We start from the raw sequence: 17,461 nt of genomic DNA, 5'->3' as shown, positions 1-17,461 counted from the left end.
TGTCGAATGTCTGTCGTAAACTCTGAAACAGCAGAAAGCTGCCGCTGCTGCCATGCCGACCAAGGTTCGGATGTCTTAGCGATAGCAAATGTAAGGGGTTTATGGTCCACAAAAGCAGTCAACTCCCGGCCCTCCAAGAGGAACCTGAAGTGGCGTGTGGCGAGGAAAAGGGCTAAGAGCTCCCTATCGAATGTACTGTACTTCCTCTCAGAGTCACGCAGCTTCCTGCTGAAAAAAGCTAGCGGCTGCCATGCCCCGTCAGACCATTGTTCACAAACCGCCCCGACGGCGTAATCGGACGCATCGGAGGTCAGGGCGATGGGTGCAGCCGGGTCAGGGTGAGCTAACAGGGCAGCATTGGCAAGCGCCGCCTTTGCCTCCTCAAAAGCTAGCAACCTCTCCGGAGTCCACTCAATGTCCTGGTTACCTTTTTTTTCCTTTTAACGCGTCGTATAAGGGGTGCATGATGTGTGCAGCTCGGTTGTAAAAATTAACCATCCCCAAAAACTCCTGAAGGGGTTTCACAGAGCTAGGACGTGGAAAAGCCGAAACTGCTTCGACTTTGGCAGGGAGTGGCACAGCGCCCCGTCGCGACACGCAGTGTCCCAGGAACTCGATTTCTGAAAGACCGAACAGACACTTAGCCGGGTTCACAATTAATCCGTGTTCACTGAGACGCTCGAAAAGTCTGCGAAGGTGTAACAAGTGTTCCTCCATGGAGGCACTCGCCACCAATATGTCATCCAGGTACACAAACAGGAAAGGCATATCGCGCAGCACAGAGTCCATGAGCCGCTGAAATGTCTGAGCCGCGCCCTTCAGGCCAAAAGGCATCCTCAAAAACTCGAACAGCCCAAAAGGAGTGATGACAGCGGTTTTAGGGACATCCTCTGAACGGACAGGTACCTGGTGATAACCTCTCACCAAGTCGACTTTGGAGAAGATGACCGCCCCCGCCAGGTGCGCAGAAAAATCCTGAATATGGGGGACTGGGTATCTGTCATCAGTGGTAGCATTGTTGAGGCGCCGGAAATCACCGCAAGGCCGCCAGCCCCCGTCGGACTTTGGAACCATGTGTAGTGGTGAAGCCCATGGGCTGTCAGAACGGCGCACGATGCCCAGCCGCTCCATGCTGGCAAACTCCTCTTTGGCGATGGCCAACTTAGCTGCATCCAGACGGCCAGCGCGTGCAAAAACTGGTGGGCCGACTGTAGTGATGTAATGCTCAACCCCGTGTTTAGCTACTGCAGTAGAAAAAGCGGGGACCGTAAGGGCAGGAAACTCAGCGAGCAGGCGCTGGTACGTGTTCCCATTAGCCAGCATGTTTGCCAGTACAGGCCCTGCGAACCCCAGAGTACACGGGTAAGATTCAAAAGATACAGCATTAATCAAACATCTGTTAGCTACATCTACTAACAGCCTGAATGCACACAGAAAATCTGCACCCAGAATAGGTACTGAAACTGAAGCTACCACAAAGTCCCAGCTAAACTCACGGCCATTAAAAGACACAGTCATAAACCTGGTGCCATAGGTGCGGATAGGTGTGCCATTAGCTGCATCCAGCGGGGGTCCTTGTCCTTGTCCCAAATTGTCAGCAGAGGAGGGGGGAACGATGCTCTGTTGCGCCCCCGAATCCACGAGGAAACGACATCCAGAAGCGCTGTCCTCAACGAAAAGCAGCTTGTTGTCGTTGTCACCGGTGCACGCAGCTGCTAGCGAGCGCCGGTCTGCTCGTTTCCCGGCCGCTGAAAGGAACACGGTTGGACACATCGCCGAGCCTTCACTCCGAAGCGGCGGTGGAAGAAACACAGGCTGCTCTCCCTTCTCCGACGCTCCGTGACGGCAGCTACCTCCACTGAATTATCACCGTCAGACCCGCCCGGCAACAGAGCATGCACCGAAAACTGACGGGATGCTAGCAACAGTCTGTCAGCTTCTTCAGCCAAACCCCTATAATCTTTAGTGCGGATGAGGGGAGAGGCGGCCAGGGCAGTGCGTACCTGAGGCGGGAGCTGGCGCAGGAACAAGTGGGTGAAGAGGAATGAAGTGTCACCGGAGCCCAGCAGTGCCAGCATATTCTCCATCAGCTCCGAAGGCTTGTTGTCTCCTAACCCACTCAGAGATAACAGTCGGTCGGCCCGCTCCATATCCGAGAGCTGGTATGTCCGTATTAACTGAGTCTTCAGTGCCGCATACTTGCCGGCAGCCGGCGGGTCACGCAGCAGTCCCATCAACCTGCGAGTAGTGGCTGAATCCAAAGCCGCGACGACGTGAAAATATTTCGTGTCGTTTGTGGTGATGCCACACAGGTGAAACTGGGCCTCAACATGCTGGAACCACGGTTCTGGGTCGTGTGTCCAGAAATCCGGCAGCTTTACAGTAGCTGCGAAGACAGCCGGCGGAACCACAGCCGGTGGAACCACAGCAGCAGCAGCCGCACCAGACGAAGTCGCTTCGGTCGACATGTCCCCACTTGTCCGGTGAGGTTCAACGTCGGGGTCACCAATGTGGAGGCTGGAGAAAAGGAGACGAAAATCGCCAGGAGTCTCAACAACTTTATTTTCCACTCTCCACTCTTGCTTCTTGCCACAACTCAGGCGGGACACAACAACTTCCCTCCGCCAAAACCTGGAGGTTCAAAACCCCGTTTTTCCCCTTCACAATAAAACTGCCCTTTGTGTGTGAGACCTAAATCTAATGTGCACCACAAGGTCATCTTTTACAGAGAACATGCCCAGACATGTTCAGATTTTTTGCTCCAAGTCTTACCCTTATTATTTTGTGATAGATTTCATGCACATTGTTCCAATATAGGTTAAAAATTATAATATCTTAAGTTTACACCATTGTGTTTTGAATACATATGGTTTACTTCTGGTCTTCAGTCTAATAGCATTTGTCATAATTATATCATCTCTTATTTTTAGCACATCTTACTCAAAAAATATTACACTACAGCAGATACTGTGACTGGAGGGAGTGAAACAGGAGTTTCCAGAAATGTCCAAGACGCAAGACAAGGCAGACGGAGGATTCTGGAGACAGATTTACAGATAGACGGGGATCCAGGGGAGAGGGAACTGTGTCCATAAGGGCTATTGCAGCCTATGGTCTGACAGGGAGTAACTAACTGAACCGAGCTTATATACTATGAGATGGGACTGAGCACAGATGAGCTGAGTGAACTAATTACTGCAGCTGACTCACATCGCTGAAATAAGACTGCAGGCAGGCGGAAGATGCAGGGAGCAGAGAGGTACACACACACACACACACATATATATATTTGCCACCCCACCCCATTACCATTAATATTTCTCTAGATCTGCCCCCTTTGCCTGAAATGTATCTGAAGATACTGGATGGATCTGCCAGTATACTATTACAAGGATTCATTAGCTGTGGATATGCATAAATTAGACATTCTTACACACCTATTGTTCATCATTTAACTGATTAAATTTTGGTGGTCAGAGGTCAAAGAACAACTTTATTGTCAATTCACAAAGCATTTTTTTTAGCCAAAACACACTCACTTTTAGCGTGTTACTGAAAATCATGAAAATGTCTAAAACAACTTATAGCCTAACTAAGGAATTGAAGGTAAGATTGTGACCATATTTCACATCTGGTCGGTTTGTGAATTGGTGGCGCTTATCTAGTGCCCCTAACAATGACCCGGAACAAACATGGATGTTAACTGCCATGCCAGTGGTTGGTAGTGCCAGAAAAATCACACAGCAGTAATTCTAGATACAATGATGCGTGTGAACAATGGAAGAAATCTGAAACTTGAGGATACTGTACTATAGTGAGGCTCCATTCTAAATAGGTCCAGTGGTTCAGGTTGAAAGCCTATCTTAAAAAACACAAAGGGTTTATTTTCCACCACACCCAGCATTTATTAAAGGGGGCATTTAGGCAAGCATTTTGCTGTAATTTTGTCTTTGTCATATATCTGAAAATGAAAGCATCAATGCAGTGTCACAGTGCTGATAGTCAATCAAAGCTGCGGTATTTCTCCATTACTCAGATACATTAGTATGTGGTAAATTTTGAGAACAGCTGACTAGAGTTATGTTTGAATCAACCAAGATGCCCAAATCCAACTTGCATCCAGCATAATTTAAAGCCAACAATTATTTTTATCGCAGTTTTTATTATTATTGTGAAAGTCCGTTGCTCACTGGCTCTGAATACTCAAACCAATGATCATGGGCTGGGATGTTGATCCGCATTGTTCTCTGTTCTCTCTCTCTTGACTCTCCCTCACTCTTCCTGTGTCTCTCTCTCCTGTATGTCTCTCTCTCCTTGTCCCTCTGGCTCCCTCTTTCTGCATCCATCTGCCTCTGCGTCTGTCTGTCTTCCTGTCTTGATTGTCTTTTTCACTCACACCCCTGTGACGAGACTCAGCTGCAGCAATCAGTCCATTCAACCCACCAGTTCCCACACACACCTCCAGGTATATAAACTCAGTTCATTCACTTGCTGCCCGCCGGACCATAGGCTCTGATCCATTCATGGATTCTGCTTTTCCACTGAGCCCTGCTTACCTCCTGACTGCTTCAGCTTCCCATGGGCCATGCACCAGAAATGTCACCACATGCCAGCATTGTTACCCGCAACAACTCTGATTTGTCTGCTCGACACTAATCACTGACTGTATATAAAGCTGCACAAAGAAACTCACAATGCCTTCTACATCACATACTTACTGCAGTGGCTCTCACAAAGTACTACGTACTTTTGCATGCAGCATGCAAAAACCAGGATATACTACTTCATCATAATATTGCGACTGAAGCTTTGACCACCTTGCTCATACACAGTGGTAGAAAAAAGTTTTCAGACATCTGGGCACTTTGAGACCTGGATACTGTGCTCCTGCAGTCAAGTTCTACTGACCCTGGATGTATGGCAACTGGCAAGGGGCATTATCTTGTTGAAACATCCAGTTTTGATCTCGATGGAACAGTGCACGTGCAAAAGGAAGCATGTGGGTTTCGAAAATGGCACAATACTTGGCAGACTTCAATGTGCCATCACAGAAAGTGAGATGACAAACACCAGCAGCACTCATGCATCCCCAAACCATGATACTGCCTCCACCATGCTTGACTGTACATGCTGGAGATAATGCTTCGGCTGGCCTTCTGCGTACCCTCACATTAGCAGAAGGAAGATAAACTGGACTCATCTGACCACAGAATCTTCTTCCATTTCCTGGCTGTGCAATTCTTATGTGTTTGAGCTCAATGACGCAAGGCTAACATCTCTCTTTCATTGATGAGGGGCTTCTTGACAGCCTTGTAGGACCTTAGGCAGGCGTGAACTAACCGTGACGTCACCCGTTGGTTTCAACGCCGAGAAAATGAAGCCCAGATTTTGCTACTTCCTGGTAGCTATTTTGGATTTTTTGGAGTCAGTGACGTAAAAAGCGTCATCAAACAGGCTGGACCAGAGAGCAACTTAGGGGCAGGACCAGTCTATGGGTGGACCAGACTGAAGCCAGACTGCTAAAAGCCTAATGGTTCCGTCAATTATTCCAGACAAGACTCTATCAAGTATAGCCACGCCCCCTGGCTCCGCCAACTTCAACGATTTATTTAAAATTCAGTATTGATTTATTTTAAGATCGGCCACCTGATCTCTCATTCTGACCATGAAAACTAACGGGAAAAAATCCTGAGCTGTAGAAAATCAGTCTATCAAATTTTATTTTTTCTAGTGATGAATTGGGGTCTATGGAGCAAAAGCTTTTTGGAGCCAACCCTAGTGGATGGTGTGATATTGCAAGTTTTTGACACTTCCGGGTGGGCTTCATTTTTGGAGACAGATGCTACGTCCATCTTTATATACAGTCTATGACCTTAAGCCACAATCTAAGTCGGCCACGTACAGTGCAGGTGGAACACTGGACACCAGTTTGGTTTGGTTTGACCACTGTTGTTGAAGCTCCTGTGATGTCATTCAGCGGTTTTCCTGCACATGCAGCTCAGGATGCAGTCATTTCTTGCTGAAGAAACCCTTGCTTTGTCTTCCAAGTTGTTGGCTCGTCTGTATTTCTGCAGAGTGTATCCAAGTGCTGAAGGACTGCATCTGCACTTCCTGGCTATCTGGCAGCAGCATACCCTTCCTGGTGGAGAATCTGTATCTTCAGGTGTGTTTCCTTCGTTAGGTTTCTTTTTTTTTTTTTTTTAGCTATTTTTGCCTCTGAAGAGCTTTAATACGTGCTGGGTTTATATAGACATGAAGCATGGCAACAAAAAATGTGTCTTTTATTATAAACATGACCTTCATTAGTGGATCACTGGTACCAAAATGACCCAATATTAAAAATTTCTTATGGCTCAATGGTAGAGTGGCCATCTTACAACTACAGGGTCGCTGGTTCAACCCTTGGCCTGGAGTGCTCAGGTCGAGGTGTCCCTGAGCAAGACGCCAAACCCCTAACTGCTCCTGATGAGCTGTGGTTAGCACCTTGCATGGCAACTTCCCCCATCAGTATGTGGTAGCAATTTTGTTGTACACTCTATAATGACAATAAAGCACATTATTCTTATTCTTATTCTGGAACCCATCAGTTTTTCATGGCTTCTTTGGGATTTGTTTGGTATTTTGGCTGTGACTACTAAAAGAAATTACGCTTGAAGACCTAAGAGTGATTCTTAATGCAATATTTCACAAATGCATTGGGTGTCCGAAACTTCTTTTTCCACTACTGTATAAGCAATGGAGGCCAATGATAAATATCTTGCACCAGTAAACCGATAAATAATCTGGGTTTGTTGAATATAATCGCAGTTTTTGCTGGAACTTCTTCACTGTGAAAGTTCACTTGACAGCAAAATAGTCCACCCACCGTAAGGGGGATTTGAGTCAAAGTGATTCTGAGGATGTCCTCCTGCAGGAAGAGGAAATGGGGAATCGATCCTCTTAATACATATACTTGCCTTAGTTAAACTTGACAGCCTGGATATAACAATATGTTTATTTTTATTATAATGACAAAGATCCTTTAAAGTTAACAAAGTCACTTCAACCCAAATCACAATATTTCCCCAAGCGTACCTAGACCAGTTTCATGCCGAAAATCTAATCTTAACCACAGTACTGTCATTTCATAATACAGCTTGGTATTAAAGAATAATTCATATTGGTTTTAGAAGGTGCCGTGCACAGTGACTTGGTGGTTTGCACTGTCGCCTTGCAGCAAGAAGGTCCCTGGTTCGCATCCTGGCCTGTGCCTGGGGTCTTTCTGCATGGAGTTTGCATGTTCTCCCTGTGCATATAAGGGTTTTATCTGGGTACTCTGGCTTTCTTCCACAGTCCAATAGCAATTGATTAATTAAATTTTAAATTTTTTTTCATAAAACCAATGAAACAATGATATCATATAAAAGCATGCAATACAAATGTCGGGCTCTGTCTGGTTCTGTCTATGTTCTGAGGACACTTTACAAGTAGTATCCAAAATGGGCAAATGTATAAAGGCTAACTGCTGTTTATTCTTGTGATTACAAAGTTTCATGTTGATAATCAGCTAACAGCATCATTTTCTACATTCACAATCAATCTCAGACATTTATAGTCATTTCATGAATTGCCACAACTCATATTTTCATGCACATATTTATTGCAACTCATTTTCCCGTGAATGTATCTGGATTGTATAGTTTTTTTAATGACAGTAAAATGCAGTTTAGACATTACAAAGTTTGTAGGGAGCTAAAACAGAGTCAGTGCTGAGCACTGCCTACACACTGAGACTATTCAAATGAAGGGTATTTAATCATTATGCAATTAAACACCATCTAAACTAAAAATATCTTTAAAAAAAAGCATGCATCAGTTTGTAGCGTTGCCCAGCTCACTCCTTTAACAGGTCACTTGTCCCCTAAAGATCAGGAAACAAAAAGGAAGTATAGTTAAAGGCATTAGAGGAGATTTAATTTCCTACGACTTTGAACGTAGCATGCGCATGCGCACATACAACCTCGCCCTCACCCCCCTCTAACCTCCCCCCTCTTAACATTTACGAAGAAACGCCCCCCTTCAGAAACTTGCGTAGGACTTGTGAAGTTGCCTACAGCCGCAGTCCAGAAGGAATTTAGCTACCAAGGCATCTGTCTTTAGGTCCATTTGTTGCTTGAGCTGACGCCATCACCCAAATGACTCGCCAATAATCACTTTTGTTTTTGCATTCTCGTGATCCAGTTGTCTTTCATTTTCTCTGACCTCAAAAAATGCCTTTCTTTTACGGCTGGGTCCCCCTGGATCTTTATCTGCCATTATGTAAAAAAAAGATGAGCAAAACAAGTCGCCAGCTAACTACGAAGCTATACCAAAGCAACACATACAGAAAACACGTAAGTCAAAGGTGTACGTAATCTACGTAACTAGGCCTGAGCCGGAAGATTTTTGATTGACAGGAAAGGGAGCAAAGCAAACGCCTCGGTCCGAGCACGTTGATTGGCTGATGTTTTTCAGGTCCTGCCATGTCCACAGTTTTTTTTTTTTTTTAATTTTTATTCTTTTAGAAGCCATACATACAAGTCCACTAAAGGTCAGTATATTCATTTTATGTGAATCAGACAAATTAAACAACAAAAACATCCTCCATAATGCCTTTAATGGTGCAAGACAGGAGATTTTTAAAACAAATAGGGAATTAATTAACAACTATTTGCTATGTAAAGAAAAAATGGAGTAACTTCCTCAATTCGTGTTGCTATCTCAGCTTTTGTGTTTCTTGTGTTGGCAGCTGGCAGTGTATTGTTATGTATGACTGTGCGTGTGAGTCCCTCCTATTGAAACTGTTGTCCCTCTGCATTTTTGTAAACTGACAGAGGGTGAACTTCCTTATTGCACTGGAAAACCAGACATCAGTCTGAGGTGCCATAGTCTTAGGCTGTTTATTTCCTGTTTTATTTTGTAATTCCCTGCCTGAGTGTGTCTTTTGTTGTCTTTACTTCGTGTCTCTTTCTATTTTTCTCCCTTTTGATTGTGATGTTCTGTTTCACCTGCATCTTGTCTCCCGTGTGGCTTCATCTCCAGTTCTCCTACCTGTTCCAACCTGACTACCTACACGTTGAAATGCGGTAGATATTTAAACGTATAAATCTCGGCTAAATTTATACTATACTGAATATCGCTCGACGGCTATCAGATTTATTTCAGTTCAGTATTTGGACATCAGCTATGCAACATGCAGCTATTGTTTTAAATTAACAACTTTTGAAAGATGGATTTAATTCAGTTGTCTAGATTCGGTCTATATCTAGACGTTGAAATGCGGTAGATATTTAAACGTCTAAATCTCAGCTATATTTATACTATACTGAATATCACTCGAGGGCCATCAGAATTATTTTAGTTCTGTATTTGGACATCAGTTATGCAACATGCAGCTATTGTTTTAAATTAACAACGTTTGAAAGATGGATTTAATTCAGTTGTCTAGATTCGGTCTATATCTAGACGTTGAAATGCGATAGATATTTAAACGTCTAAATCTCGGATATATTTATACTATACTGAATATAGCTCAACGGCTATCATAATTATTTTAGTTCAGTATTTGGAGATTAACTATGCACCTTACAGTTGTTTTTTTAAATAAATAGATATAGAATAATCGATTAAACTACAATGTCTAAATTCCGTCTAAAAACAGACAGCATCTAGACGGTTGAAATTAGCTCTAAAAAAATCTAGACGTCTAATAGACGTCTATTGATTGATTGATTGATTGATTTTTATTTTTCTCAAACAAGCACATACATAAAAACAAACATTATGTGTAATGGGGAAAAAATGGCACACTATGACAAAGTGCAAGTTCGAGAAGGGGCTAAAGGAAGCAAAGCTTATGAAGTTCAGCCCCCTCTTACGCCATCACATAATTTCAAGATACATGATACATAATTCATAATCCATATGATCTTAGAAGATTAAAAACATTCAATTTTCATAAAAATAGAACCCTGATTAAAATAAATTCTTAAAAAAGAAAATTAAAAATATATATATATATATATATATACATACACACATACATACATATATATATATATATATATATATATATATATATACATACATACACATACTGTAACATTAGCTGTCCAGTTCTGTATAGCTGAACAAGAGTGTTTTTTGTAATTACTATTAAATTGATTTAAGTTAATGCACCTTTTTAAGTCCTCATCCAGATTATTCCACAGTTTTACACCACAAAACGAGATGCACATACTTTTCAGAGTTGAATGAATGGTCGGTTGTTTAAAAATACACTTTCCTCTTAAGTTGTATGCTCCCTCTCTAACCATGAACATCGTTTGGATGTTACTTGGTAACAACTTATTCCAGGCTTTGAACAAAGTCTGACCTGTTTTATATTTAATTAGGTCCCAAAATTTTAAAATACCTGATTTTAAGAATAAAGGATTTGTATGAGCAAGGTACCCAGCATGATGAACCATCCTTATGGTTCTCTTTTGTAAAGTGTAAATCTTATGTAAAGAGCTTTTATAAGTATTTCCCCATACCTCAACACAATAGGACAGATATGGATCAATAAGTGCATAGTACAAAATCTGAAGAGACTTCTGGTCTAAAACATATTTAGTTTTACCCAAAACTCCAATACTTCTGGAAACTTTGGTGCACAAATATTTAATATGAGGTTTCCAGGATAGCTTATGATCAATTAAAACACCAAGAAACTTAATTTCATAGACTCTTTCAATTTTCACATTTTCAATTTCCAAACATACCTCATGCTTAATGTGATGATTTCCAAATATCATGAACTTGGTTTTGTTCAGATTTAATGATAATTTGTTTTCATCACACCAACACCAACAGTCATCTATTGTTCGGTGGGATATGATGTGCTCTTTGTGTTAACCAGGTTTGTATTTTGTGCTTCGGATTTCTGGTTCTCACATTAGCTTTGTTTTGGGATTAGTGACCTTTTTTAGATTCACGTGGATTCTATAAATTTCTAGTTTTCCTGAACACTCAGCCCCTTTCAGTTCCCTCCCTTGCCTTTGGAACCTTGCCAAGTTTGTTTTAATTAAAGTTTCTTCTGTATTCTAACCTGCCAGTCTGTTGTTTCTGCATTTGGATCCTTCCATGTTAACCCGTGACATGGAGAACATAAAACCAGAGTGGTTTATTTTATTATATCCTAACAGCTGTTTTGCTGCTTACTCTGCTACTTGCTTTCTGCTGTTGGTCTGCTCTGGTCTGTGTGTGAGCAGAGAAGAGAGACGGGTGAAGTGAAGATAATGTTAGATGTCTTGGCAACAACTCATTAAGACGTTCTGTGTTGGGTTTTTTTGTTGTATTTTTGAAACAGTGCTAGTGTTGGTTAATGCTTATAGCTGATTATTTCTTGTTGGACATTGCATTTCTGGCTGTAAATGAAATGTGAAAGGAGGGACGAGGCGTGGTTGACGTGCTTGTTTGTTTTGGTGCTTTACTGACATACAGTGGTTCTGAATGTTGCACACAAAGCCTTTAAAGCTTCACTGTAGTTCATGTTGCTGAGACATCAGCTCTGATACATGTCTACCTTATATTCTATACTTACAGGCAATTGGTCCAATGCTGAGGAGATCAAGCTGAGCTGAATCTGGAACAGAGCGCGGTATCCTGTCTCCACAAGACTGTGAGGTGAGAGACAGGTAGAAAGTTTAGAGACCTATTCCCAGTACTTAATTGCGTAGAGCACTGATTGATTCTTTTTGATAATAAACAGGCCGATCGTCTGACTCACGGGGACACAGATGTTGTTTCTGGCGTCACAGAGGCTTAGTTCACAGTGAAGGAAGATGAATCTACTGTCACTCTGGACACTGAAGGCAGAGAAACGAGCATGGAGAGAGATGCCGTTCTGAACAATTCTCACATGTTGAGGGTCAGTAGGACACCTGAGGAAATCTCAGATTGAGTCAACAGGACCACTGCATATCAATAACTTACTTCATCATTTCAGTCCACGTGTCTTTCACGAACAATCATTTCAAATGTGTAACAGCCATACCGGGAAAGAATGAAGGTGTCTCGCACTGCATCATCAGGGCTTGAAGAGTGAGTGGTGTAGCATCTCTCCAGAACCACTACAAAGCTATAATCTCTCTCGTCTGAAGACACTTCCACATGTAGGGCAGAGCCCTTTGGTAGGATGACCCAGCCTGATGAGTACCTTCTGTAAAATCTGGCGTCTCTGTATAGATTCATGTAGGCTGTGGCTTTGGTACCTGACCCTGAAAGACCACTTTCACTGTAAAGAAAGAATGACAGTTTTATTATTCAGTGATTGTAAAATAAATGTGGTGTTTCAATAAAGGATGAAAACAGAGGACTCACTTCTGTTGTGGTATGATTAAAGTGTTCAGGCTGGCATTTGTTTCCAAGGGGTAAGCACAGGAGAAAGGAATAATCTCAGGTATATCTGAGGAATAATTGTTTGCAGAGAAGAGAAGCAAGGAGTTGGAGTAGATGGCATGGGTGCTGTTGGTCTGAAAGAAAAGTATGAATTCATGATTGATAACCCAGTGATGTGCATGAGACTTTCTCATCCTTCCAGTTTTCTAACAAAGACAGCAGCTATTCACTCTACTGGAGACTCTACTCAGGTTTCACAAGCATGTCCATCAACTACCCTTTGGTTTTATCATTATTCCTGGACTTCTTACATATTAGTCTAACTTCTATTAGCAGCCATACTGGGTATCACAGATCAACATTCCAGTCTGTAATTGCTGTTTGTCTCAGGCACATGAGCCGTATTTTCTAAAATAATCTTAATGATCTTTGCCTAGTGGCTGCACAGTATGGCGTGGTGGTTAGCACTTTCGCCTTGTAGCTAGAAGAAAAAGAAAAGAACAAATAATGAACAGAGTAATGCTGCTACAGTTAATTGTGTGTCCTTTCCAGTTGACATGATACTAATTGAAGAGCCAAGAAAGGGAGAGATTAAAAGAAGACACAATTATAATTTTAAAAAAAAAGAAGTCGTAATCAGTTTTCACCGTGAGTACTGTTCCACAGTAGTCAGCCCGACGCGACACTTCGTACCACACCAAACCATCACGCCCTCTGTATCTGGAACAGTAAGATGTATCGATGCGACCAGAGAATGGATCCAAACCAGATGACACAAGGCTGTTTATCTGGACACCAACTTGGAGACTATTGCGGGAGCAAACAAGTTGAGAGGTCTGGAGGAGTGCATCACCTTAAGCAGTGGAATGTTAAAAAAAAAAAAGAGAAAGTATTTGAAATTGCTAAAATGAAAGAAATTGCAATTAAAGGGCAAAGCCTCAATATTTGATAAACAAACTTTGCTGTATGATGTGAAAACAAATCAGATTTGTAATAAGACTTTACGTAGCGTGCCATCAACTTAGATGATTGGCGGAATACTTCAAGTGTATATAAACATTTACTGCCACAAATTACACCATCATTCTCTTCATGATAGCAGCCATGGAACCTAAATATTTGATGTGTACATGTCTGTAATGGTAATTAATTTCCTGCAGTAAAAAGAATGACATCTTTACCTTGACAGACAACACTTGCATCTTTAAAATGATGACAGTTGTGAGAACCAAACCCTTGATGTGCACAGTCCGTTATTGACGACTCATTTCCTGAGCACTGAACGTCATCCAACCAGATTGGTCCACTGCCCTCCCCAAAATGGGCCCTTTTTGGTGCCGACGTAGCCCCGCCACATCCCAGCTGTCGACAGACCACCTCAGCATGATTGAGTTCCCAGATGTCATCACACACCGTCCCCCACTGACCATTATGGAAGATCTCCACTCTGCCAGAGCAACGACTGGTAGAGTTGACCAGTCTCACTGGAACTACTGGCTCACCTTCTGGTTAAAATGACATAAATATCAGCATAAATCAATACAAGAGTGTCAGGGCTCCCTCCTCACCCCCGTCCTTCCCACCTGACATCCCCAAATACCCCCTTTCCCATCTGCTCCTTTCTCCTTCTCCTGCTCCTCTCCCACTCATGCTCCCCTCTCTCTCTGTCCCTTGGTTTCGGTCACTCTGTCTCTTCGGTCTCCCATCCGCTCTTCTACCCCTGTCTGTCTCACTGTCTCCCATCCGCTCCTCTGCCCTGTCTCTCCCTATACAGCTCAGTGCCTGAGTGGAGTTCAGCTTCCCAGCTGACTCCACTCAGGCAATCAACCTCCTCTACGGCTCCCGGACAGCTGAGGGACATCACTCTGATTACTCACCTCAACAATAAGAACCGGCTCATCCTTCCACTCCCCGCCAGATTGTTGAACAAAGACTACACAGTTCAGTTCGCTCTCTAGCCTCTTGTAAAATCTGTTGTGTTCCTGCCTTTCTCTTACGTTGTTTTCTCCTGCACCCTTGTCTAGACCCAGCTGTCCGGGATCCCCACCGTCCTCTTTCCCCTCCGGTTCTCCCCAGCCCGTTCGTCACCGGTTTCCCCCTCACTGGACCCCCCCGTTCCTGTCTGGACCCCCCCGTTCCTGCCTGGACCCCCCAACCTGCTTCCCTCCCAACCAACCGGAGACCTACAGCAGCAAGCCTGCTGCTCGTCTCCTCCCGGAGCCTCCAGACCCACCTGGCCAAAACCCCTGACTACATCAGCCGCTCCCTGCTCCTGCACCCTGGTTTTCCCCCCACCGAGCCACTATTCACTCCCAACAATAAAGCACATTTTCATTCCAGCCAGCCTTGGTAGTGTGGCTCTCTGCTCGGGTCCAACCGCTAAGCCGTGACAAAGAGTACCTGAAATAAAACAATGCATTTACCTTCACAAATGACACCAGCATCATCACTGTGATGACAGAAAAAAGAAATAAATCTTTGATGTGAACAGTCAGTTATTGATGACTCGTTTCCTGCACAGCGAACATAGTCCATCAAGATTGGTCCGCTGCCGTGTCCAAAAACGGCATGACCTGGTGCATGTATAGCCCTGCCACAACCCAGCTGTCGACAGACTACATGAGCATCAGTCAAATCCCACAAGTTTTCACACACCGTCCCCCACTGGCCACGATAGAAGACCTCCACTCTGCCAGAGCAACGACTTGTAGAGCCGGTGAGTCTCACTGTAGAACTTGGTGGTGTTGGACTGGATGTGATGTTGCCAGATTCTATTTAATGTCAAACAGAAAATCTCTGTCACTCTAGATGTCAGCTCTTATATTTTGTTCTTAATAATAGACTGATTTGACTGAAATCGAAGCAGAAAGAGACACAAAACCTACTTAGCCCAAAATGTTGACATGTCACTTTACCTGCATATCTTGTAAAGGTCTGCAAAACCAGGAGTAGCAGAATACCCCGAGTCATCCTGATCATGTGCCACGACCAGGAAATGAGACTGAGAAGGACAAAAGCAATGTTATGATCATTACAACCTACATTTATTCATGTTATCTCATTAAAAAATGGAAGCATATTGTGCAAGACAGTTATGACTAAAGCAGAAGATGTAACAGTAGACAACAACTTACAGGTATAGTCACAGAGGTTCACACAAAAAATAGAATTTTAAAATAATCTGATTGGAGATGACTTTTTGAAGTCCAAAGTTAGGACAGGGTTTCTCCATTCAGTTACCTATAATGTACAGTTTTCTATTTTCTGCAGACCGCACTCCTTTTTAATGTGGTTCACAATAATGTATGTAATGTTGAGAAATATACGCTTTTCTGGTACATTTTTTGTCCTCATGTTTTGAGTTAGGGCTGCACCGTGACTCAGTGGTTAGGACTGCTGCCTTGGAGCTAAAAGATCTCCGGTTCGTATCTGAACCTGGGATCTTTCTGCATGGAGTTTGCATGCTCTCCCTGTGCATGTGTGGGTTTTCTCCAGCTTCCTCACACAGTCCAAAAACACACTGAGGTTAACCGGTCACTCTAAATTATGTGTGAGTGTGATAGTTTGTCTCTATATGAAGCTCTGCGACAGGCTGGCGACCTGTCCAGGGTGTCCCCTGCCTTTGTTCTAAGTCAACTCCAGGCTCCAGCTCCCTCCTTATTAGTTAACAGTAACTATTCAACACTTTCAGATGCCTTAGAAAGATGATATTTTGAGAAAACTGCACAAAATTAGCACATTACTGTACCAAATCTCAAATTGGAGGTGATAATGTCAACACAAATCCACAAAATTATGCTAAAGTGCACATTATACAAAGTGATGAGTGTGTACATTTCACAGCATTGAACAAATTGCATTCATTATTGCCTCCATCATCTTGTTCATCATCAATTTCTTACCTTTTCTACATGTGCTGCAGGAGGAAGTGCCTGGAGGAAGACTGGCAGTCCTTCGACAGAGTTAGGCTTTTAAACCGTTGCACGTTAAGGATCCGTGCTGCAAATCTCAGGGGGGTTTTATGAGACTGGTGCTGAAGATAATAGCTTCTTCTCACATCAAAGGCAGAGTTATTCTTTGCGAAGGTGATACTGTTTCTCATAAAGAATCCATTATGATCCTATTGACTGTCACTAGTTTTGTGACCTACAGTAAAATGATCTGAGATACTGTATTTACTTTAGAAGATATACAGTTGCAGCTTTTCAACAGCATTTGGATGCATTGTTATAACAATTGTTATAAAAACATAGCAAGATAGTCACGCTTTAATATGCAGAACAGCAACCTCTGACATTGCATTTATTGTGTGAGTGAAAAAGCAAAGTTTCTCTCAGCCACATCAATGCTTTTGAAGTATGTCTGGGAAAATCTGCACAGAAAGACCTTCAGGCAACTTCTGATGTCTGTTACTTACACGTGGTTACTTATTATCCAATGCATTTTTTGTCTCCTCACAGTGTTAATAATTTCTCTCCAGATTTTACCCTACATTCTAACACACCCAACAAAGCAAGCCTCATGTGTTGTTTTAATACTGAAAAATATCTAGAATGCTTTTAAACAATGGAGAAAAATAATTTCATTTGAAACAGTTTTTTTTAGTATGGCCGAATGGTTTAATTATATAACTCTGTGGAATGCTGTTATCCATGGTTACTGTCTTGACAAAAGAGCTTGTCACACGATTGTATGAATGGGTTTGTTGGCCTGTGTGTCAGCCTTACGCTTTGATTCAGAGTGAAATATCTCAACAAATATTTGACATAACAGTGGAATTTTTGTGGAGACATTCACCATCTCCAAAGAATGACTCCGTATAAGGCTTGACTTTTATTGTAACATTTAGTTTTTTACACTTTGAGTGAAATATATCTGAAGATACTGGATGGATCTGCCAATTATACAAAATTACAAGGATTTATTAGCTGCATGCATAAATTAGACATTGTTACTCACCTATTGTTCATCATTTAACTGATTAAATTTTGGTGATCAGAGGTCAAAGAACAGTTCTATTGTCACTTCACAAAGCATTTTCTTTAGTCAAAACACACTCACT

At 42.6% G+C, this 17,461-nt stretch overlaps 1 protein-coding gene across 1 annotated transcript; it reads right to left on the bottom strand.

Annotated features, from left to right (window-relative positions):
- Positions 1-7,616: 7,616 nt before the first annotated feature.
- LOC110951294 (uromodulin-like) lies at positions 7,617-14,142 on the bottom strand. The gene is made up of 7 exons (XM_051948690.1): positions 14,133-14,142; positions 13,047-13,252; positions 12,382-12,533; positions 12,056-12,295; positions 11,789-11,942; positions 11,603-11,678; positions 7,617-7,900 (listed from the first exon to the last, which is right to left on the bottom strand). The coding sequence occupies exons 1-7, from the start codon at positions 14,140-14,142 to the stop codon at positions 7,890-7,892; spliced, it is 849 nt and encodes a 282-aa protein (XP_051804650.1). The 3' UTR covers positions 7,617-7,889.
- Between the last annotated feature and the right edge of the window lie 3,319 nt (positions 14,143-17,461).

Source organism: Acanthochromis polyacanthus, chromosome 5 (genome assembly GCF_021347895.1).
Source record: "Acanthochromis polyacanthus isolate Apoly-LR-REF ecotype Palm Island chromosome 5, KAUST_Apoly_ChrSc, whole genome shotgun sequence".
Taxonomy (NCBI): Eukaryota; Metazoa; Chordata; class Actinopteri; family Pomacentridae; genus Acanthochromis; species Acanthochromis polyacanthus.
This window is presented reverse-complemented; position numbering and strand designations above follow the sequence as displayed.

Coding starts and splice junctions, on each gene's coding strand:
- LOC110951294 (XM_051948690.1), bottom strand. Junction 12,534..13,046: donor ACTGTGGAACAGTACTCACG/GTGAAAACTGAT, acceptor CTTTTCTTTCAG/ACCAACAGCACCCATGCCAT. Junction 11,943..12,055: donor GACACCTTCATTCTTTCCCG/GTATGGCTGTTA, acceptor AGATTTCCTCAG/GTGTCCTACTGACCCTCAAC.